General features: G+C 36.4%; 1 protein-coding gene across 13 annotated transcripts in view; it reads right to left on the reverse strand.

The window, feature by feature from the left end:
* LOC122806731 (plasma membrane calcium-transporting ATPase 2) overlaps positions 1-15,945 on the reverse strand; it is a 2,851,771-nt gene that overhangs the window by 616,153 nt on the left and 2,219,673 nt on the right. For all 13 annotated transcript variants that reach the window (XM_044077397.1, XM_044077394.1, XM_044077391.1 and 10 more), the window contains one exon: positions 12,543-12,785. In XM_044077397.1, coding sequence (XP_043933332.1) covers positions 12,543-12,785 — 243 coding nt within the window. The remainder of the gene's footprint in view (positions 1-12,542; positions 12,786-15,945) is intronic.

Here is a 15,945-nt window from a genome sequence, read left to right on the forward strand (position 1 = left end):
CCCCCACAGCTCTCATCGCTCTTACTCTCATCAGAAACTTCTGAACACACATACATCCACATAACTACTATCCCACTAACCTACACTTGTACAAACCCTTTGACACTTCTCATTTCTCTTTTATGCCTGTTGAAATAATATACATACACTAACTACTAAACATACATACACATATATATATATATATATATATATATATATATATATATATATAAAATAAGTTACTATGTGCCTTGCCTATTCACACATATAAACAAAATCTTAGTACTACTACTGACATCAAAACAAAATCACTAAGCTATTCTTAAGTGATGACATACAGTACACCCAAATGCAGAACTCACCACCAATCTGCAAACTACCATCTCTCAAACTCCTATACCTCTCTCTCCAAATCTAACAACAAAGCACAAGCTCCTGCTACTGAACATAAACTTTCAAAGTATCTGAAACAAAACCCAAAGACATCCATGTATGCCTGTCATTTTATGGCCCTGACATAGCTGTCACAAGGGAAACCTGGCTAATGTCAGAAATACTGACTTCAAAACCAAATTTTCCTGAATACACTTAACAATCTGGCTCCACTGAGAACAAAAAGAATTGGAACAATACTTGCACATTGGCTAACAAAGTGTACCAAACAAGGAATAGAAAGATGGAGAGTGTAAAAGGAACACCCGATCATTCCTATAAGAGTTTAGATATCTAAGGAAGCTAGCTAAAACAATGTACTTAATGACAAAAAAGTAAAGGGTGAAGACTATAGAACACAAATCAAAGCAGTTCTAAACGTTCCTGGCAGTCCTTAAAACTGCTACTCATACCAGGGCAAACACTGACACCTCCACCAGCAACAAATAGACCAGAGAATATAGCAACAAAATGTGACTCCCATTTCATAAACTCAGTCCAATCTCTCATCAAATAAAATGTTTCAACAGCTGTCACTATCCCAGGGCACCAAACTAACAATATAGAGTTCATAGTCAACAACAAAAACATACTTAATAAAACTGAAAACTCCCATTCTAGCTGCCAGCAAATTGCTAGCAGAGTATTTAAAATATCATCAGAAGCCAGAGTGCTCCCTATCACCATTCTAATGAATAGATAAATATAAGAAAACTAGGTACCTAGTATCGGTAAAATATCATGCATCATATCTTTACATAAAAGTGGCAACTCTACTAAGCTAACCAACTATCAACTAACTGCCATCCACCCACTACTAACTAAGATCCTGGAAAAATGCATACGCTCCCAACTAATTTAATTCCTATCTGATCAGAACCTGCTCTCTCTAACTCAACATGGCTTCCAACCTCATCCTAGTACTACAACTGCCCTCCTCAGCTTTACCAACACTATCAAAGAACACAGAAACAATGGCAAACTAGTCATAACCAACCTTCTTGACCTATCAAATGCATTTGACACATCTGCACATCAAAAATGTCTTATGAAAGTACACAGATAATTAAATTTACATTTGGGAGGGTAGCTTACAGTAAGTTAGAAGGTAGCCCTGTTGACATACAGGCAGTTGGTATACATTTACAACAGCAATCTTTGCGATCTAGAAATACAGGGATATAAGTTACTACAGTTAGCTATCTATTACAATCCTCTTTGGTAGGCTGTTGGTATGCATTGATATGACAGTTTGTATAGTTTGAAAGACATTTGTAATGATTTTAGGTAGACTGCAGGTATATCTTTGGATGAAGAGAATAAACAAAGAAAAGGTTAGCTAATATACATCAGTGAAACTAGCAGCTAATTTGCAGAGAGAAATGGGGGGAGCTTAATATTTGTGGTCAGGATTCAATAAATCTGGCTGCTATGTCTTTTGAGGGGGGAGGGAAGAAAGTATGGTAGGGTAAAGATAAGTAAAAAAAAGGGGCAGGGAGGAAAGTATAGAAGAGTATAGAGACTGGAAGGTAGGGAGGGGGTAGAAAAGGGGGTTGCTAGGTCATTTTGGAATGGGGCAGATGCTTAATATTTTTATTAACAATCTACACTCTGCCTCTAAACAAGCAACCATAGTTCATAGGTTCATAGGTGTGTACTAGGCTAATGGCCCTGGGGCCTTTACAAGCCTAGCCATAGAATTACCCTGCCATAGTGCCACCCGACCTTAGTTCCCAGTGCCTCTGTCAAGTAGAGCCACTGGTGTTATTCCCAGGGTGGATTTTCTGTTTCCCATCCACTCATCAAGATTTCTCTTGAAAAGAGTCAGAGAGGTGCTCTACTTGACATGTATGAGAAGTCTGTTCCATAGCATGGGCAGTCTCTGGGTTATGAGCCTGTCCCTCCAGCATCTTCTGTTAATTGTGGTAATGAGGTTGAGGACTCCGAAGTGTGTGGTGTGGAGGGATTGGGACTTCTTTAGATGTAGCATTTCTAACAGAGCTGGGTCAGACATGGCTTTGTAAGTCAAGCAGAGATCGCCACTAAGTAGGTGATATGAGACAGAGAATAATTGGAGTTTTTTGAGTCTGTCCATATAGGACAAGTATTTAAAGCCTAGGATCCTCTTTGAGACATACTTTTGTGGCCTCTCGAGTTGTTGCAGGTGTCTAGTGAGGTACATGCCAAATGGGGCATTGCACTCGATGATTGGCCTAATGAGGGAAGAGTAGAGGGAGACAATGACCTCTTTCTTCCTTGATGCAAAACCCTTAGTAATGAGATATGCCACATAGAAGGACTTTCTGACCACAGTAGCAATGTGGTGATCAAAAGAGAGGTTGCTGTCAACCTGTGTTCCCAGATGTCTTATAACGTCTTCTGTGTTTAGTGGACTGCCATCATTGTGGTAATTCATGGGAACTGGGTTCTTCCCAAAGGGGATGACGACACATTTTTTGGCAGTGAGCTTAAGGCCATGGTTCTGACATCAGTCATTGATCACAGTGATGCCATTTAATATGCAGAAGATGATACACTGATTTGTTCTGCTCAGATGCTCTCCTCACCCCTGCAAAATATCACTCAACAAGCCATCTAATCCACCAAATCATGGCTAGATAACTCAGCTCTACTTTTAAACCCTAACGCAAAACAAATTCTATTTACTCCTAAAAACCACATCAAACAAAAACACTTATTTCACATTCTATCATATAATAACACAAAAATAAAATGTGTTTCTCAAACTAAACTCCTTGGAATATTAATTAATGATCATCTTAAATCTGATCACCACCTCCTCAAAGTCATCAAAAAAAAAATCTGGAAACTACAGACCCTCTAAAGGGTGAAACATCTTGTAACTGACAACTCCATAAAATCAATAGCAAAATCATACCTCCCCCCATCCCTAGTTCATGCATCAGCTATCACTAAAAACATTTAGAAATAGTTTACAATAGAATTTCCAAATTTCCTGCAAATTCCCCTCTAAATGACTCACCACTGCATACTCCTAAAGATCATAACTGGTTTGTACTTCCACACTACTTTAACTATTCACAACACAATATAATCAACAAACTGGTAGACTTCCCTGAAAAAAGTCCATCTCTACAAGGTACAACCTTATAGTACAACCAGAACCTTCATATTTAGTAACGAAACGCTACTCAAATAATTCTGCCAGTGATTCAATTTACTTTTATCATGTTTCATAAATCTGGAACTCTCCTTCCCTTTAGAACTTAGACAAACAGACAAAAAATATTTAAACCACCACCAAAACACACTTATTAATATATAAATACTACTTATAAACACTTTCCCCCTCTCATATATTGCTGACATCCTTCTAACCCACGTTATGTCCATCCTTTTCTCCATCCCTATCTCACTTAACATCTCTAGCTCTATATTTCTGTCTCATGTCCCATTACATACTAATATTTTCTAAAACAAACATGCTAAAATCTAAAACTATAACCTCTTCTACAAACTCTAATCTACTTTACTCCTGAAATCTCCACTTTCACAATAGTTAAATAACATAACATCTGAACATATTTTTAACATATCTTTAAACGGATGTCTTTCTTTCCAGAAACTGTGTATATTAATTTTCTGTGCATAGTATGTTTGATATTTCAACTGTATATCCTAAACTGTACATATAATTTTAATATACAAGCATATCTGATTCACAATGAAAAATGCTGCACTGTTTTAATATATGTATGTAGCATGAATAACTTCCGTATTTTCTCAGTACAAAAACTGTATAGCTTTTTTCTCCATGAACAATGAAAAATCTCCTACTATGTTACTTTATGTATTTTGTGATGTTCCTCCCTGTGCCTCCACTAAAAAAATGGGTTCAATCCCAGTCAGTTTCCTGATAAATAAATAAATAAATAAATACATATTAAAATAATTTTTCAGCATATAACCTTTTACACCATGGAAATAAAGTATTTTAAATGTAAACTTCTCCAGTGTTTTGTTAATAAAAGAAAATGCATGTTCTGCAGACTACAAGAACTTCATATCTACTTTCATTGGGTCTATATTATAACATTGAATCTTACAAAGATCGAATGTTATAATATTGAACCCGTAATGTTGAACGCTGAAAACAGCGAAGGTGCAGGACACCGAATTCTTTCCCAGGGAAAGAATTTGGTGGGCCATTGCTGTGGCTTTGGTGTTTTCAGCGTTCGATATGTTGGAGCGTTACGGGTCGGGTTCAGGTAAGTGTGTGATTGTGTGTAGGTTAGGGTTAGGGGGCGGGTCAGGTAAGTGTGAGGTTGTGTGGACGTTAGTGTTAGGGTGCGGGTCAGGTAAGTGTGCGATTATGTGTAGGTTAGGGTTAGGGGGTGGGTTAGGTGAGTTAGGGTTTGGGCGCGGGTGAGGTGAGTGTGTGATAGTGACAGACCTTAGGGTTAGGGTCGGGTTAAGGTAAGTGGATAGCTAGTAGTGTATGTAAAGTTTAGTTTAGGTTTAGGTGTAAGATTTTAAGTGTATGTGTGTGGATTGCTGTTTTTTGTGTGTGTTTGTGTTTTGTGTATGGTTCTCGGAATAGCGATTTTTTCCCCTGGGAAAAAAATCGCTATTCTGACAGTTCGATGTTTGCGGATTTTGGTATTTAGGGTTCGATATTATAACATTTGATCGTTGTAGATTTCAATGTTATAATATAGACCCCTTTCATTCAGCTCACAGGCTTACTGTGGCACTCTCATAATATGCAGGGAATGTACTACTATGCACAAAGATATGTTCATATGCAGTACATTTTTGGTGTTCATTTAGAGTTCAAGGGTCATAATTTTCACTCCTTGGAAAAATGGTATTTAAAGTACAAGTGGCCAGACTATATACTAATTCCACGATTCTTGTATTTCAGTATGTTCTTATCTACTATAAGGATCTTAGAGTTAGTATATATAAGTACCAGGGTAGTGGTGGGAATTCACCCTCCCCCACAAAAATTCTATAAAACAGCAGCAAGTTTTGGACTTCTTTATTTTTGCCATAGTCAACGTTTAACTTTTCAGAGTATTAATTTCTGAAAGGAAGCCATCACCCCTGGTATCTTTAATCAGTGTAAAGAGAGATGGTACTATACAAAACATTATGTTGTATAGTGGCAATGTTTCAAAAAGGTTGGACTTTTCCTTTTAAAATAAAGCTCTTACCTAACCGCTATACACCAAGGTAAGATCTTACTCAAATTACCATAAGGAACATATGCTGATTCGTATCACCTGTTACTTATTTCAATGTCTCCAGTTGAACATGGGTCACAATTAATATTAGTGTTCTTTGTTTTCTGGTTTTGAGCTTGTATGCACAATCACTTAGTCATACACCGTGTTTCAGGTCGCAGAAAAAGATATCCTCTCATCATGTACCTCTTGCATAAATTCAAATATTCCAGAAAATACTCTCTGCTTGTCACCTAGCTGACAAAATGTATTTGAACTGACACGTCAGTAGGCAATATTGCTTCAGGGTAAGTAGTTATAAGCAGGAGAAAATGCAAATTCATTAAAATTGTTTCTGATTTAACATTAGCATTTCACACACTGTCAATAACGTTGATGACATCTCACATCACTTTAGCAGCTGGAAAGTAGTCTGAAATAAAGCAACTTTACTTTTATGTGCACAAAATCAAAACTGTGAAGAAGGTACATTAATGCATTTAAATCTACTTTTCATTACAGTTTGAATAACATAATGGATTTCTTAAAATACAGCTGCTAATTAATGCATTCTACTAAGTGCCTGTCCTAATTAATGACTGTTGTTTATCTTTTCTGAACCACAGTGATTAGGAAACAATTTAAGTTACTAGGACTTAGTAATTCATGTGCAACAATAGATGCAAGAAATGACATTACATTCAGCCCTAAACAAAAATTGCAGTAAACAATTTTAAAACATCATGTTTTATAAAATTACTTAATGCCATAAGACAGTTTTGCCTAGTAAGGCCATGACATACAAGATATATTACAAACAATCTCATGTCATATGGAAAAACAATTCCACACTTGTGTCTAGCAGTTAAAATAATGACCAGTGTTTTTCATAAAGTTGTCACAAGATACTGATTCCATCCATGGTTAAGAAGTTGAGCTAAATTAATCTGGAGCCACCGACAATTAGAATATAAATCACGTTTCTTCCAGAATGAAGAGATTGACTTTATATTTTCAAAGTTAGATACTGCTAAAAGTATTTAATGTAATCAGAATCAGGACAGAAAACATCACTGTTATAAATATTTGTCCTGGAACATATGGGAGAAATGCGAATGGATGCCTCATTCAGGAATCTAAAATCACCAGGTATTTTCCACTTTTAATTAAACTTTGGATCTCCACCCATAGCTTATAGTTCTTATTGCAATCTTAACCCTTCTTTTACAACACGCTATCACCTTTCAGTCAACATCATTCATTTTTTGCCTCTGCCTTTAATGTATTCCATCTGTGTTATTCTTACATTCTTCTCTCATGCTAAATAGTAACATAAACCAAAACGAGAACCAAAATATAAAATTACTATGTGCAAAATCCATAATGTATTGAATTTAAATCGCTGATATATTATTTTCACCATCATTACATGCTTCCTCCTTGTTAATTTCAGGTAAGCTTCAGTGGTTAGCAAGGATTGTACAGGTGTCTGGTCAGCCAAGTTGCTTACTACATGAATTGGATTGCCAGTGGAAAAAACATTTCTCTTATTCTTTTATGCACAGACTTTCCTTCTCATAACAGAAACATAAACTCGTGCAATTTGGAGTACTTTCACCTTCATGATACTTCGCACCATACTGGCTTTTACAAAACATCTGATTTTAGTACACTGTGCAATTATGGGTAACTAATTCAATAACTCAAACAGTCCAGTTAACACTAGGGTCAGATACCTACATCTACACAAACAAACTAATAAAAGTAAGAGAAATGCTAGATCTGTTAAGCAGTACTTCTCCCTTCTAAGGAACAAGCCCTCTCTAAACAGTGTGATACAATGTCTGCCTTTAAAAAGGAGTGAGACAACTGGATGTGTGTTCATAAATTCACCCTGGGTATAACTGGCCTGGAGCTCAATGAAAAGTGAAGCAAGGCCTAAGGGTGGACACTGGCAAGACAGAAATAGTCTTTGGCTCATTTGCTTTGTAAATTGTATGACTTTCTTACACTACATTAAAATCAGTTAGCTGGTGGGTTAAGGCTTCACCACCAATACAACAAAATTAAGGTCTTACCTCCAAACACTTGTAATTAATTTATAATGTGAATATGAAACTTTTCAAAGAAAGTGGTCTATAAACATTTTTAAGAATACATTTTGGATAATACTGCAGTGACATCATAATTAAAGCCTACTGTGTCTACTTTTGTTCTTACTTCATTAGAAGAAATATTCTATTTATTACAAAGGTCATGAATTCCATCTAACGTAATTTATGAAACTGTTCTGTGAGTTGCTGCTATTTGTTGCTATAACATGCCTTGTCATATATCCAAGTTTATAAGCTATAAGACAACAAGTCACTTGTGACACTTTGCATTCATTCACAGACAGCATGAAATTTAAAATTTATTCTAACTCTACTAATACTACAAGCGGGTGGCATACAAATCAATCCAGCCCCCCTCAAGAAACACTACATCAGATCACCAGTTAAGAAAGTTATGACCATTGGTAGTACCACTATTGCCAGCATCAATGATAAATGGAAACAATTAGAGTCTTGCTTCTATCAGCATAATCCAAAAATACTATGCATTATGGAAACATGGCTAAAAAGCTTTCATGGATACCACTTGAAATAACCAACAAATAAACATTTTTCACAGGAAAAGACACCATCCAAGGAAAAGTCAATGGGGATGTGTCATGACACTAGCACAAAATGGTGTCATTTCTCCTCATCTAATTGCTAAATGTAACTCACTACTACTAACAATGATCCAAACTTGACTCTCTTACAGGTTCTGCTTTGTAACCAAGGTAAACTACATATAGCTTCAGTCTACAAACCCACATCTGGAACTCCCCTTACTACTCAGTACTAGAAACAATTGTATTTCACACTACCATCATAAATTCATTACACTTGGGGATGTGAATTTAGAGTGTACTGGCCACTTTAAATCACAGTTATGTAAGCTGCTACTTACTATTATTATTATCACATACTGACTAAACTAGTAATTGTATTAGTACTGGTACTAGAGTAACACAGAGACTCGACAAACTGCAGTACCCGACTTGGTTCTAATTTACTCTCTGGGCAAGCTGCATTCATCATATATACTTCCTAAACTCAATTAACAGGACATTTATATAATCCCATTGTTGCTCTGTGTTTACATCTTAACATACCCTTAAAATGTTAGGAGAGTCCAAGGGAAGAAATACTGTGGGCTTTATCAACAAACAAAAGAAAGGGATGCTGCTCAAAAATATAAAACTACCTCAACCAACCTATGAGCAATAATCTCAAATATATCTTAGTACCAATACCTCTATAGTCATCCTTCAAAAAAAAGTTACATCAAATACTCTTAGGTCACCTTAAACAATTCTGGCATACTGCTGAAAACAGCAACAAACCAAATCTATTATCAGTCAAGCAACTAAATCAGATAAAATATAACATCTGAAACCATCCTACTCCATTAAATGCACATTTTTCAGCCAAACATATCCTAACTCTAATTAAATCTCTTCAGTACAAGCTCATTATAACCAGTTTGTGGGAGTCAGGCATTTTAATTAAGACACAAAACAGAGTACTTTATTTGAAACTCAGATAACAGGAGTGTTTATAACTATACTCCACTTTACATCAGATTGCTCACCAAAAAGAATTTAGCAACACTGCTTAGAATGGATACTAAATCATACCTCTCAACTGCCTAGATTTTTGCCTCATATTTTTGGTTTGTTCCTCATAAAATTTGAGGTTTTCTGGCAAATCATTGAGGATTGAAGTCACAACATAATACTAAATAATGGCAAACATTTGATTTTCAGACTTCATATTCTTCAGAAAATACATAATAATGCAAAACCTGTTACTCTCACAACTTTCTAAGTTTATAGGAATGATATTTAAAATATGTCCCTATTTTTGGGCCTTTGTCCCCTCAGTATTTCTGGCTTTGTCCAGATTTCTTGCACTGAGAGGTTGAGAGGTATGAACTAATTATAGTAAGGCAACCCCACATCATATATCACATACTATTATGATTAGGTAGATATATTCTCTTTGTATACCTACCTTGCTCATATGTTTAATATTTCTCTTTCCATTAAAATATGCCTAGAATGCTTCAAATATGCATTTCTACACCCATTTCCCAAAGTAGCTAACTCAAAAATGGTCCGTAAGTACAACTTCATCACAAACATAGAACCATTAGAAAAATCTTAGAAAAACACATGTATACACAGATTCTTGAATACCTCTAGATATATGACACATTTTTCTGACTGATACCATGGTTTCAGGCTGAAGTATAGCACTATTACTGCTACATTCTTAAAAATAATATATTTGGCAACATGGAGCATAGATATTTGAAACTGCAGATTATAATATTACAGTACATAAACTACTGAAATAAGGTTTTTCTGCTGAGGTCTGCAGTTAATTTTCTAATTATTTGAATGGTAGAACCCTTTAATATTACATCAAACTCAGAAGAATCAAATTCAAGCATTGTCAATAAAGGTAACTGTGCATGGGGTCTCTGCTATTCTCACTGTTTATTAAAACCTTCTTTTGGACCTTCCCATTCTTAAGACTATATTGTACACTGATGAAATTGTGATTACTGTGTGAGATGAATACTCCATCTAATTAAATAACCACCTTACAAAATGATCTTGCCGGCATCTTGTAGTACGTACAAAAAATTGCCTGACTCTAAACAGACAGACATCAACAATTATGCTGTTTGGTACCACATACAGGCTAACCCATTCTCAACCATTACATTTGGTTGACCCTTCATATCCTGGACTCTTCTCAATTAGCAATCACAAATACCTGGAGGGTAATACTAAATCTATGTCTAACCACACACTCCACTATTGAACTCTTGACTTGAAAAATACTCATGCAGCTAAAACGGTCTTATAATATTTCCAATCTGCAAAATACTGATATACTTAAAGCAGCAGAAAATCTAATACTAAGAGCTGAACATCTGAGCCAGCAACCTGAATAGCACTGTACCACCTTATATAAAACTAACGTTACTCTCAGGGCTACACTCACCTTAAACACAATGACATGGAAACTACTGAATGATAACAATGGTCTTTGTCTCTAAGGAGAGATGATAAGGGACTCTTCCTTTAAAACTTACATTTGCACTAACGACGTTTTCAGTTATAGTCACTATCAGTGCGATGTAACTGTGTTCTTAAAATCAGTGTCTCTGCTTACTTAATGTTCTTTTTCGTTAGATGTCCAATGTATACTTTACTAAATGTAATAAACTTTAAATGCCTGAAAAGGACTGCTATCTATGTTTTGCAAGTTTCCTGTTGTCTGAGTTTCAAAGAAGGTATTTGACACCCTGTTTTAATTGAAATGCCTGATTGTCTTAGACATACTGGTCACTTTGTTGTACCTGTGTAGTTTGTCCTAAATTGTTAGCATTATCCTATTCCATGTACTCCAATGATGTCTGCTGTTTTGAATTTCCCCTTGCTCACAACATAAATAGGACATGATGGAGAGACAGGTATGTGTCTCGGAAGCTCCCAATTCTCTGAAACAGGCTTTCTGTCCATGAGAGGCAGAGTTCTTTCATAACAAAAAACAATTTACCACTAAGCCATGCCAGATATTATAATATTTCCAATCTGCAAAATACTGATATACAATGCAAGCACAACTTTGACCAGTGGCTGGGGAATTTGAAATTCACCCCTGGTTTGGGAGATGTGTCCCTAGTAGACAGTGGCTACCTGTAAATGTTTGACGACCCAAGTTCAAACCAACATATACCCCTTAGAAAAATCTTAAGCTTCCTAAAACTTGTCAGATACAACTGGGATGAAATGGCTAGGCATAAAAAGCCCACCCCCCCATGGTCATTAACCTAGTAGACACTTATTAACTAATTAATGTCTTCCTTCTACTGACCATTCTTATTGTTTTATACCTCATATTTTATTATCCATGCTGCCCTGTCAAATTCTTCACTTATTATATACCCCCATCTCCTTTCTTTTGTCATTTGTTAAAAGGAACAGAGATTGTAGTGTCAGAGCAATGGGAAATTAGAATGCATTACCTAACACTACAAAAGGCATTCTGTAACACACACCAGGTACCAAATTACACATTATTCCATTGATTTAAAAACTCAGAAACTCTCCTGTTTTTGCTAAGTAACTTTAAAATTTAATCTGAGCATGTCCATAGCTTTTAAAAATACTGAGTCTAATGTTATAAACAAAGACACAGCACTTCTAATATAGAACAGCATAAATACAAAAGCATGCCTGCAACTAAGAAAAGTTCCTGTTTTTATTTAATCCACTGTTGATTTATCTATTATAAATAACAGTTTCAAATATAGACTGAGATGTTTTCTGGGATCATTAGCTCCATTCAAATGCCTGAATAAGCATGGGTATTGAAAATGGATGGCTTAAAGAATCCATACATATATAAACACAAGGATAGTGCTTCCACAAAAAGTCACTTTTTATAGCTTTAATTCATTATAGGCATGATTTTGACATAACTGTAACTGGCAATTTAGATACATTAGAACTCCTGATTAAGATCTGCAACATAGCATCTAGCATATTTTAAAGACATCAAGTCCCTCTTTATTGGCTTTCCTTCAGTTTTAAGTAAGTATTGGTCCAGGACATCTGTTAAACACTAATTTTGAGAACAACTGTGATTCAACAGCTATAAAACAGCCATTTGTAGGGCTCAAATCACATTTGAAATGTTTGGCCCTGAATTTCATTAATATCAGTTCATGCAGCATTTCATTTACTGAGTGTGAGAACATAGAATCTTACTATGTATGTTTTAAAGAAGTAAAATATTCCTGTTTTTGACTTACCAGGATCTTTGTAGTATAGGCACTGTTGAGAGAAATTGCATTAACCAGTATATCGAGCGTTTTGGCTGGCAAGGAATCTGAATCTGGGATCTCCTTATAATGCGTGTCCCCAATGTAGAGCTGAACAGCTGTCATCCTGTTTGTGGTTAATGTTCCTGTCTTGTCTGAGCAGATGGCGGTTGCATTACCCATAGTCTCACAGGCATCCAAGTGTCGAACCAGGTTATTATCCTTCATCATTTTCTGAAATCAACAACACATTAAGTGCAAATGGAGCAATTCATCTGGTATAGTACAGTAAACCATTTGTAGTACCTGTCTTAAACAAAATACTTCACACAATACAGTAAGCATCATGGCACTCTCCTGCCAGAATTAGCTACAGAATCAAAATAAATAAATAACATTCACAAGCAGTGTGCAACAAGGGCAAGCAATGAAAGTAAGTATCTATCCTGCAAGACAATTTTTGCATTCTGCCTTTACAGTTTTTTTTAACCTATTAAAAGATACTTTGATTCTACCTTCTCATGTGGTACAACTCTAACCAAGTGTTCACAGTCTACCTTGTCTGTCTAAACTGATCGAGAAAAAAGTTCACAAAAACTGTTATAGCATCAGAGGAAAAAATGGTCATCCCTGTGGCTGGATTGACTATTTATTGCCACTGGTTTCTGTCCTCCTAACTTCTGCTTTCCCCCCTTAGACACACTGGCTTTCATCCCCAGAACAGGACTGCTAACTTGTGATCACAACTTGTGGAAACAGGTACCTGTCAAATCTTCGAATGCTCAAAGTTTTGAACGTTACATGGTCGAGACCAAATGTTTGAACTTTTGAGTGCTCGAAGATAGACTTTCAACGGCACCATACAGTGCAGATAGGGAGAATTTCCCTTTTCTGTACTAAAGTGTGGTCTCGGAGTTGGTATATTCAAGTAGGGGGGATGTGGGGGGTGCAGGGGGACTTGCCCCCCTGCCTACATTGTTAAAGTGTTTTTTTCTGTGTTTTCTTTTCTTTTTTTTTTTTTTTTTATGTTCGAACATCCAAATGTCAAACATTTGGTCTCGACCATATAATGTTCGAAATTTTGGATGTTTGAATATTTAACATAGACCAATGGAAACTAACTGCACCATTTTTGGGGAGATTGAGGTGTCCCAGTGAAGCATTACCCATACCTTGCAATTGGAATTTTGCATCCCCTATTATATTTCCACAATGGATGTGGGACAGAGGAGCAAGGCATAATGCACATATGAAAGTGTATGACATGTGTATGCCACACAGGCTTTCCTCGTTTGATTAGGAAATTGGGCACTTGGTGGTGCAAGCAAGATAGGGCAGCTATATGCACATCCTGTGTGTAGGGGTGTTGAAGTTGTCCTCTTAATGTAATAGCTTCCTTAGAAGAATGGATGGTAGGTATGCATGGCTTGTAGTTGATCACTAGGCTTACCAAGCCTTCAGTCATGGTAGTAGGCTTTGAGGTGGGTGTTTGAGAGCATGCACCTTTTTGTGGAGGTATTGTGGGCTTCTGCAGTGATTTAGATTGATTACTCCTCTAACCAGGTTGTGGGGTAAGTCTAATACTAATACACTCTGTTGTTGGGATGCTAAGGGCACCAACTGCATACTGTCTACCTTTACGATAGCCCCTCTAGATGGTCCTCACTCTAACACATCTGGAGAAAATTCCCACTGCTACAGAATGAATGGGCCTGAATCCAGCAGGAGGAGACTCAATGGTTGGCAGCCAGTGGTGGGGGAGAAGAAATAGTGCATGAATGCACGTTTATACACATGAAATAATTATATGCCTGACTATCCTTCCCCCTCTGTGCACACAATGTGGGGCACTGTGTTCTATCTCAATTAGAGAACAATGCAGCACTAGGAAATCCAAGGATATCCCTCTGAGAAAGACTAAGAAGAGATCTGGAAGGATTGGAAAAATTCTTTAAACATAGCAGTTGAAATCCAATGTAAAATATACACAGCTTAAAAGAGCCCAACACTAGCACCAACTATGGAAAACAGCCTATCTGAAGTAATAAAGATTACCAAACGGTAAGCAAGCGTTTTGGCCAGTAAGAACTGGAAATGAGCAGAGAAGTCTTGTGGAATATTAAGATTCTTACAAAACAAATATTGCAGTAAGACAAGAAGAAGTTATTTCCTTTTCTATAAGTAACTTCTAAAACCATATCAGGAATACCATGTGCAGTTTTTTAGACATCATGATCATCATCAGAAGGACATAGGGTGGAAACTAGAAACTAATACGATGCAACTACAAAAGCTTAATATATGCAGAGAAAGGCTGTGTGGGGAGAATGGCAAAAACTTTGAGTGCCGTAAAGGATTCCAAAAAGCTCAAATGAGTAAAGGGGACACGCAAAGAAACTTTATCTGATACAAAGATGTGCACGGGGTAAATGGGATAACCTTCTCAAAAAGGCACTAGGGCCAGAAACAATAATGAGAATTCATGAATGAATGGGACAGGGTACAGCACTCTTTAGTGTTAAAAAAGAATAAAATGTCAGATAAGCAGTAACATATGTGAGAGTTATAAATATGGAAGAACTCCAAATCTGATATCAGAATTTTAGTCAGTATGTGTATTTACAGAATTTCTGCCTTGTGTAAAGTTCTCCATATATGTATGTGACCTGAAAATTACTCTAATGATATACATGGTTTACTATTGAAACCTTGAAACTGCATACATTGACTGGTCACACGATCAACCCAAAATCTTGAATCTGGAACAGTGAAAATGTGGCCAGGTGAAAACTGAATCCATCGACACCCATAGTTCGATATATTTGACACAGCAGGAGGTGATGTCAGTCACCCATGCTCTTCAGCTTACCTTACTATGACATTCCACAGTCAACGGTACATGTATTTTACTATTTTGCAGGGGGGCAAGCTCCCCTCCACCCCCCATACCCCCTGCAAATTATATATACCAACTCCAAGATCACACTACAGTGAGGAAATGGGTTAATTCCCAGTTCCTCACTGAACCGCAATCTCCATTCACAATGCCTAACTCAGAAAATCGAACTACACTAGTATAGCCAATGTTTTATAAGTCATCATTCTGCCCATTTCAAAATTGCCTTTTGAACACATGCCAGTTGAGAGCAGTCACTTTGCAGATTCAGTAGTAAACCTATCTCTCTCTCTCTATATATATATATATATATATATATATTTATATCCCATTGACAGAATTATATTCCAAGTTTATTAAAATTAATTGCAGTAATTGACAGCGGTGAATATTTTTTATCCAGAATACAGACAGAGGCACAAGCTGGTTGGTGTAAATAAGAATGTGTAATTCTATAAAGAGTGAATTATCAGAAGAGGAAGTGTTATATTGGAAATC

The sequence above is a fragment of the Protopterus annectens genome, chromosome 7.part0, assembly GCF_019279795.1.
Source record: "Protopterus annectens isolate FY-2018-M chromosome 7.part0, PAN1.0, whole genome shotgun sequence".
In the NCBI taxonomy this organism is placed as follows: Eukaryota; Metazoa; Chordata; order Ceratodontiformes; family Protopteridae; genus Protopterus; species Protopterus annectens.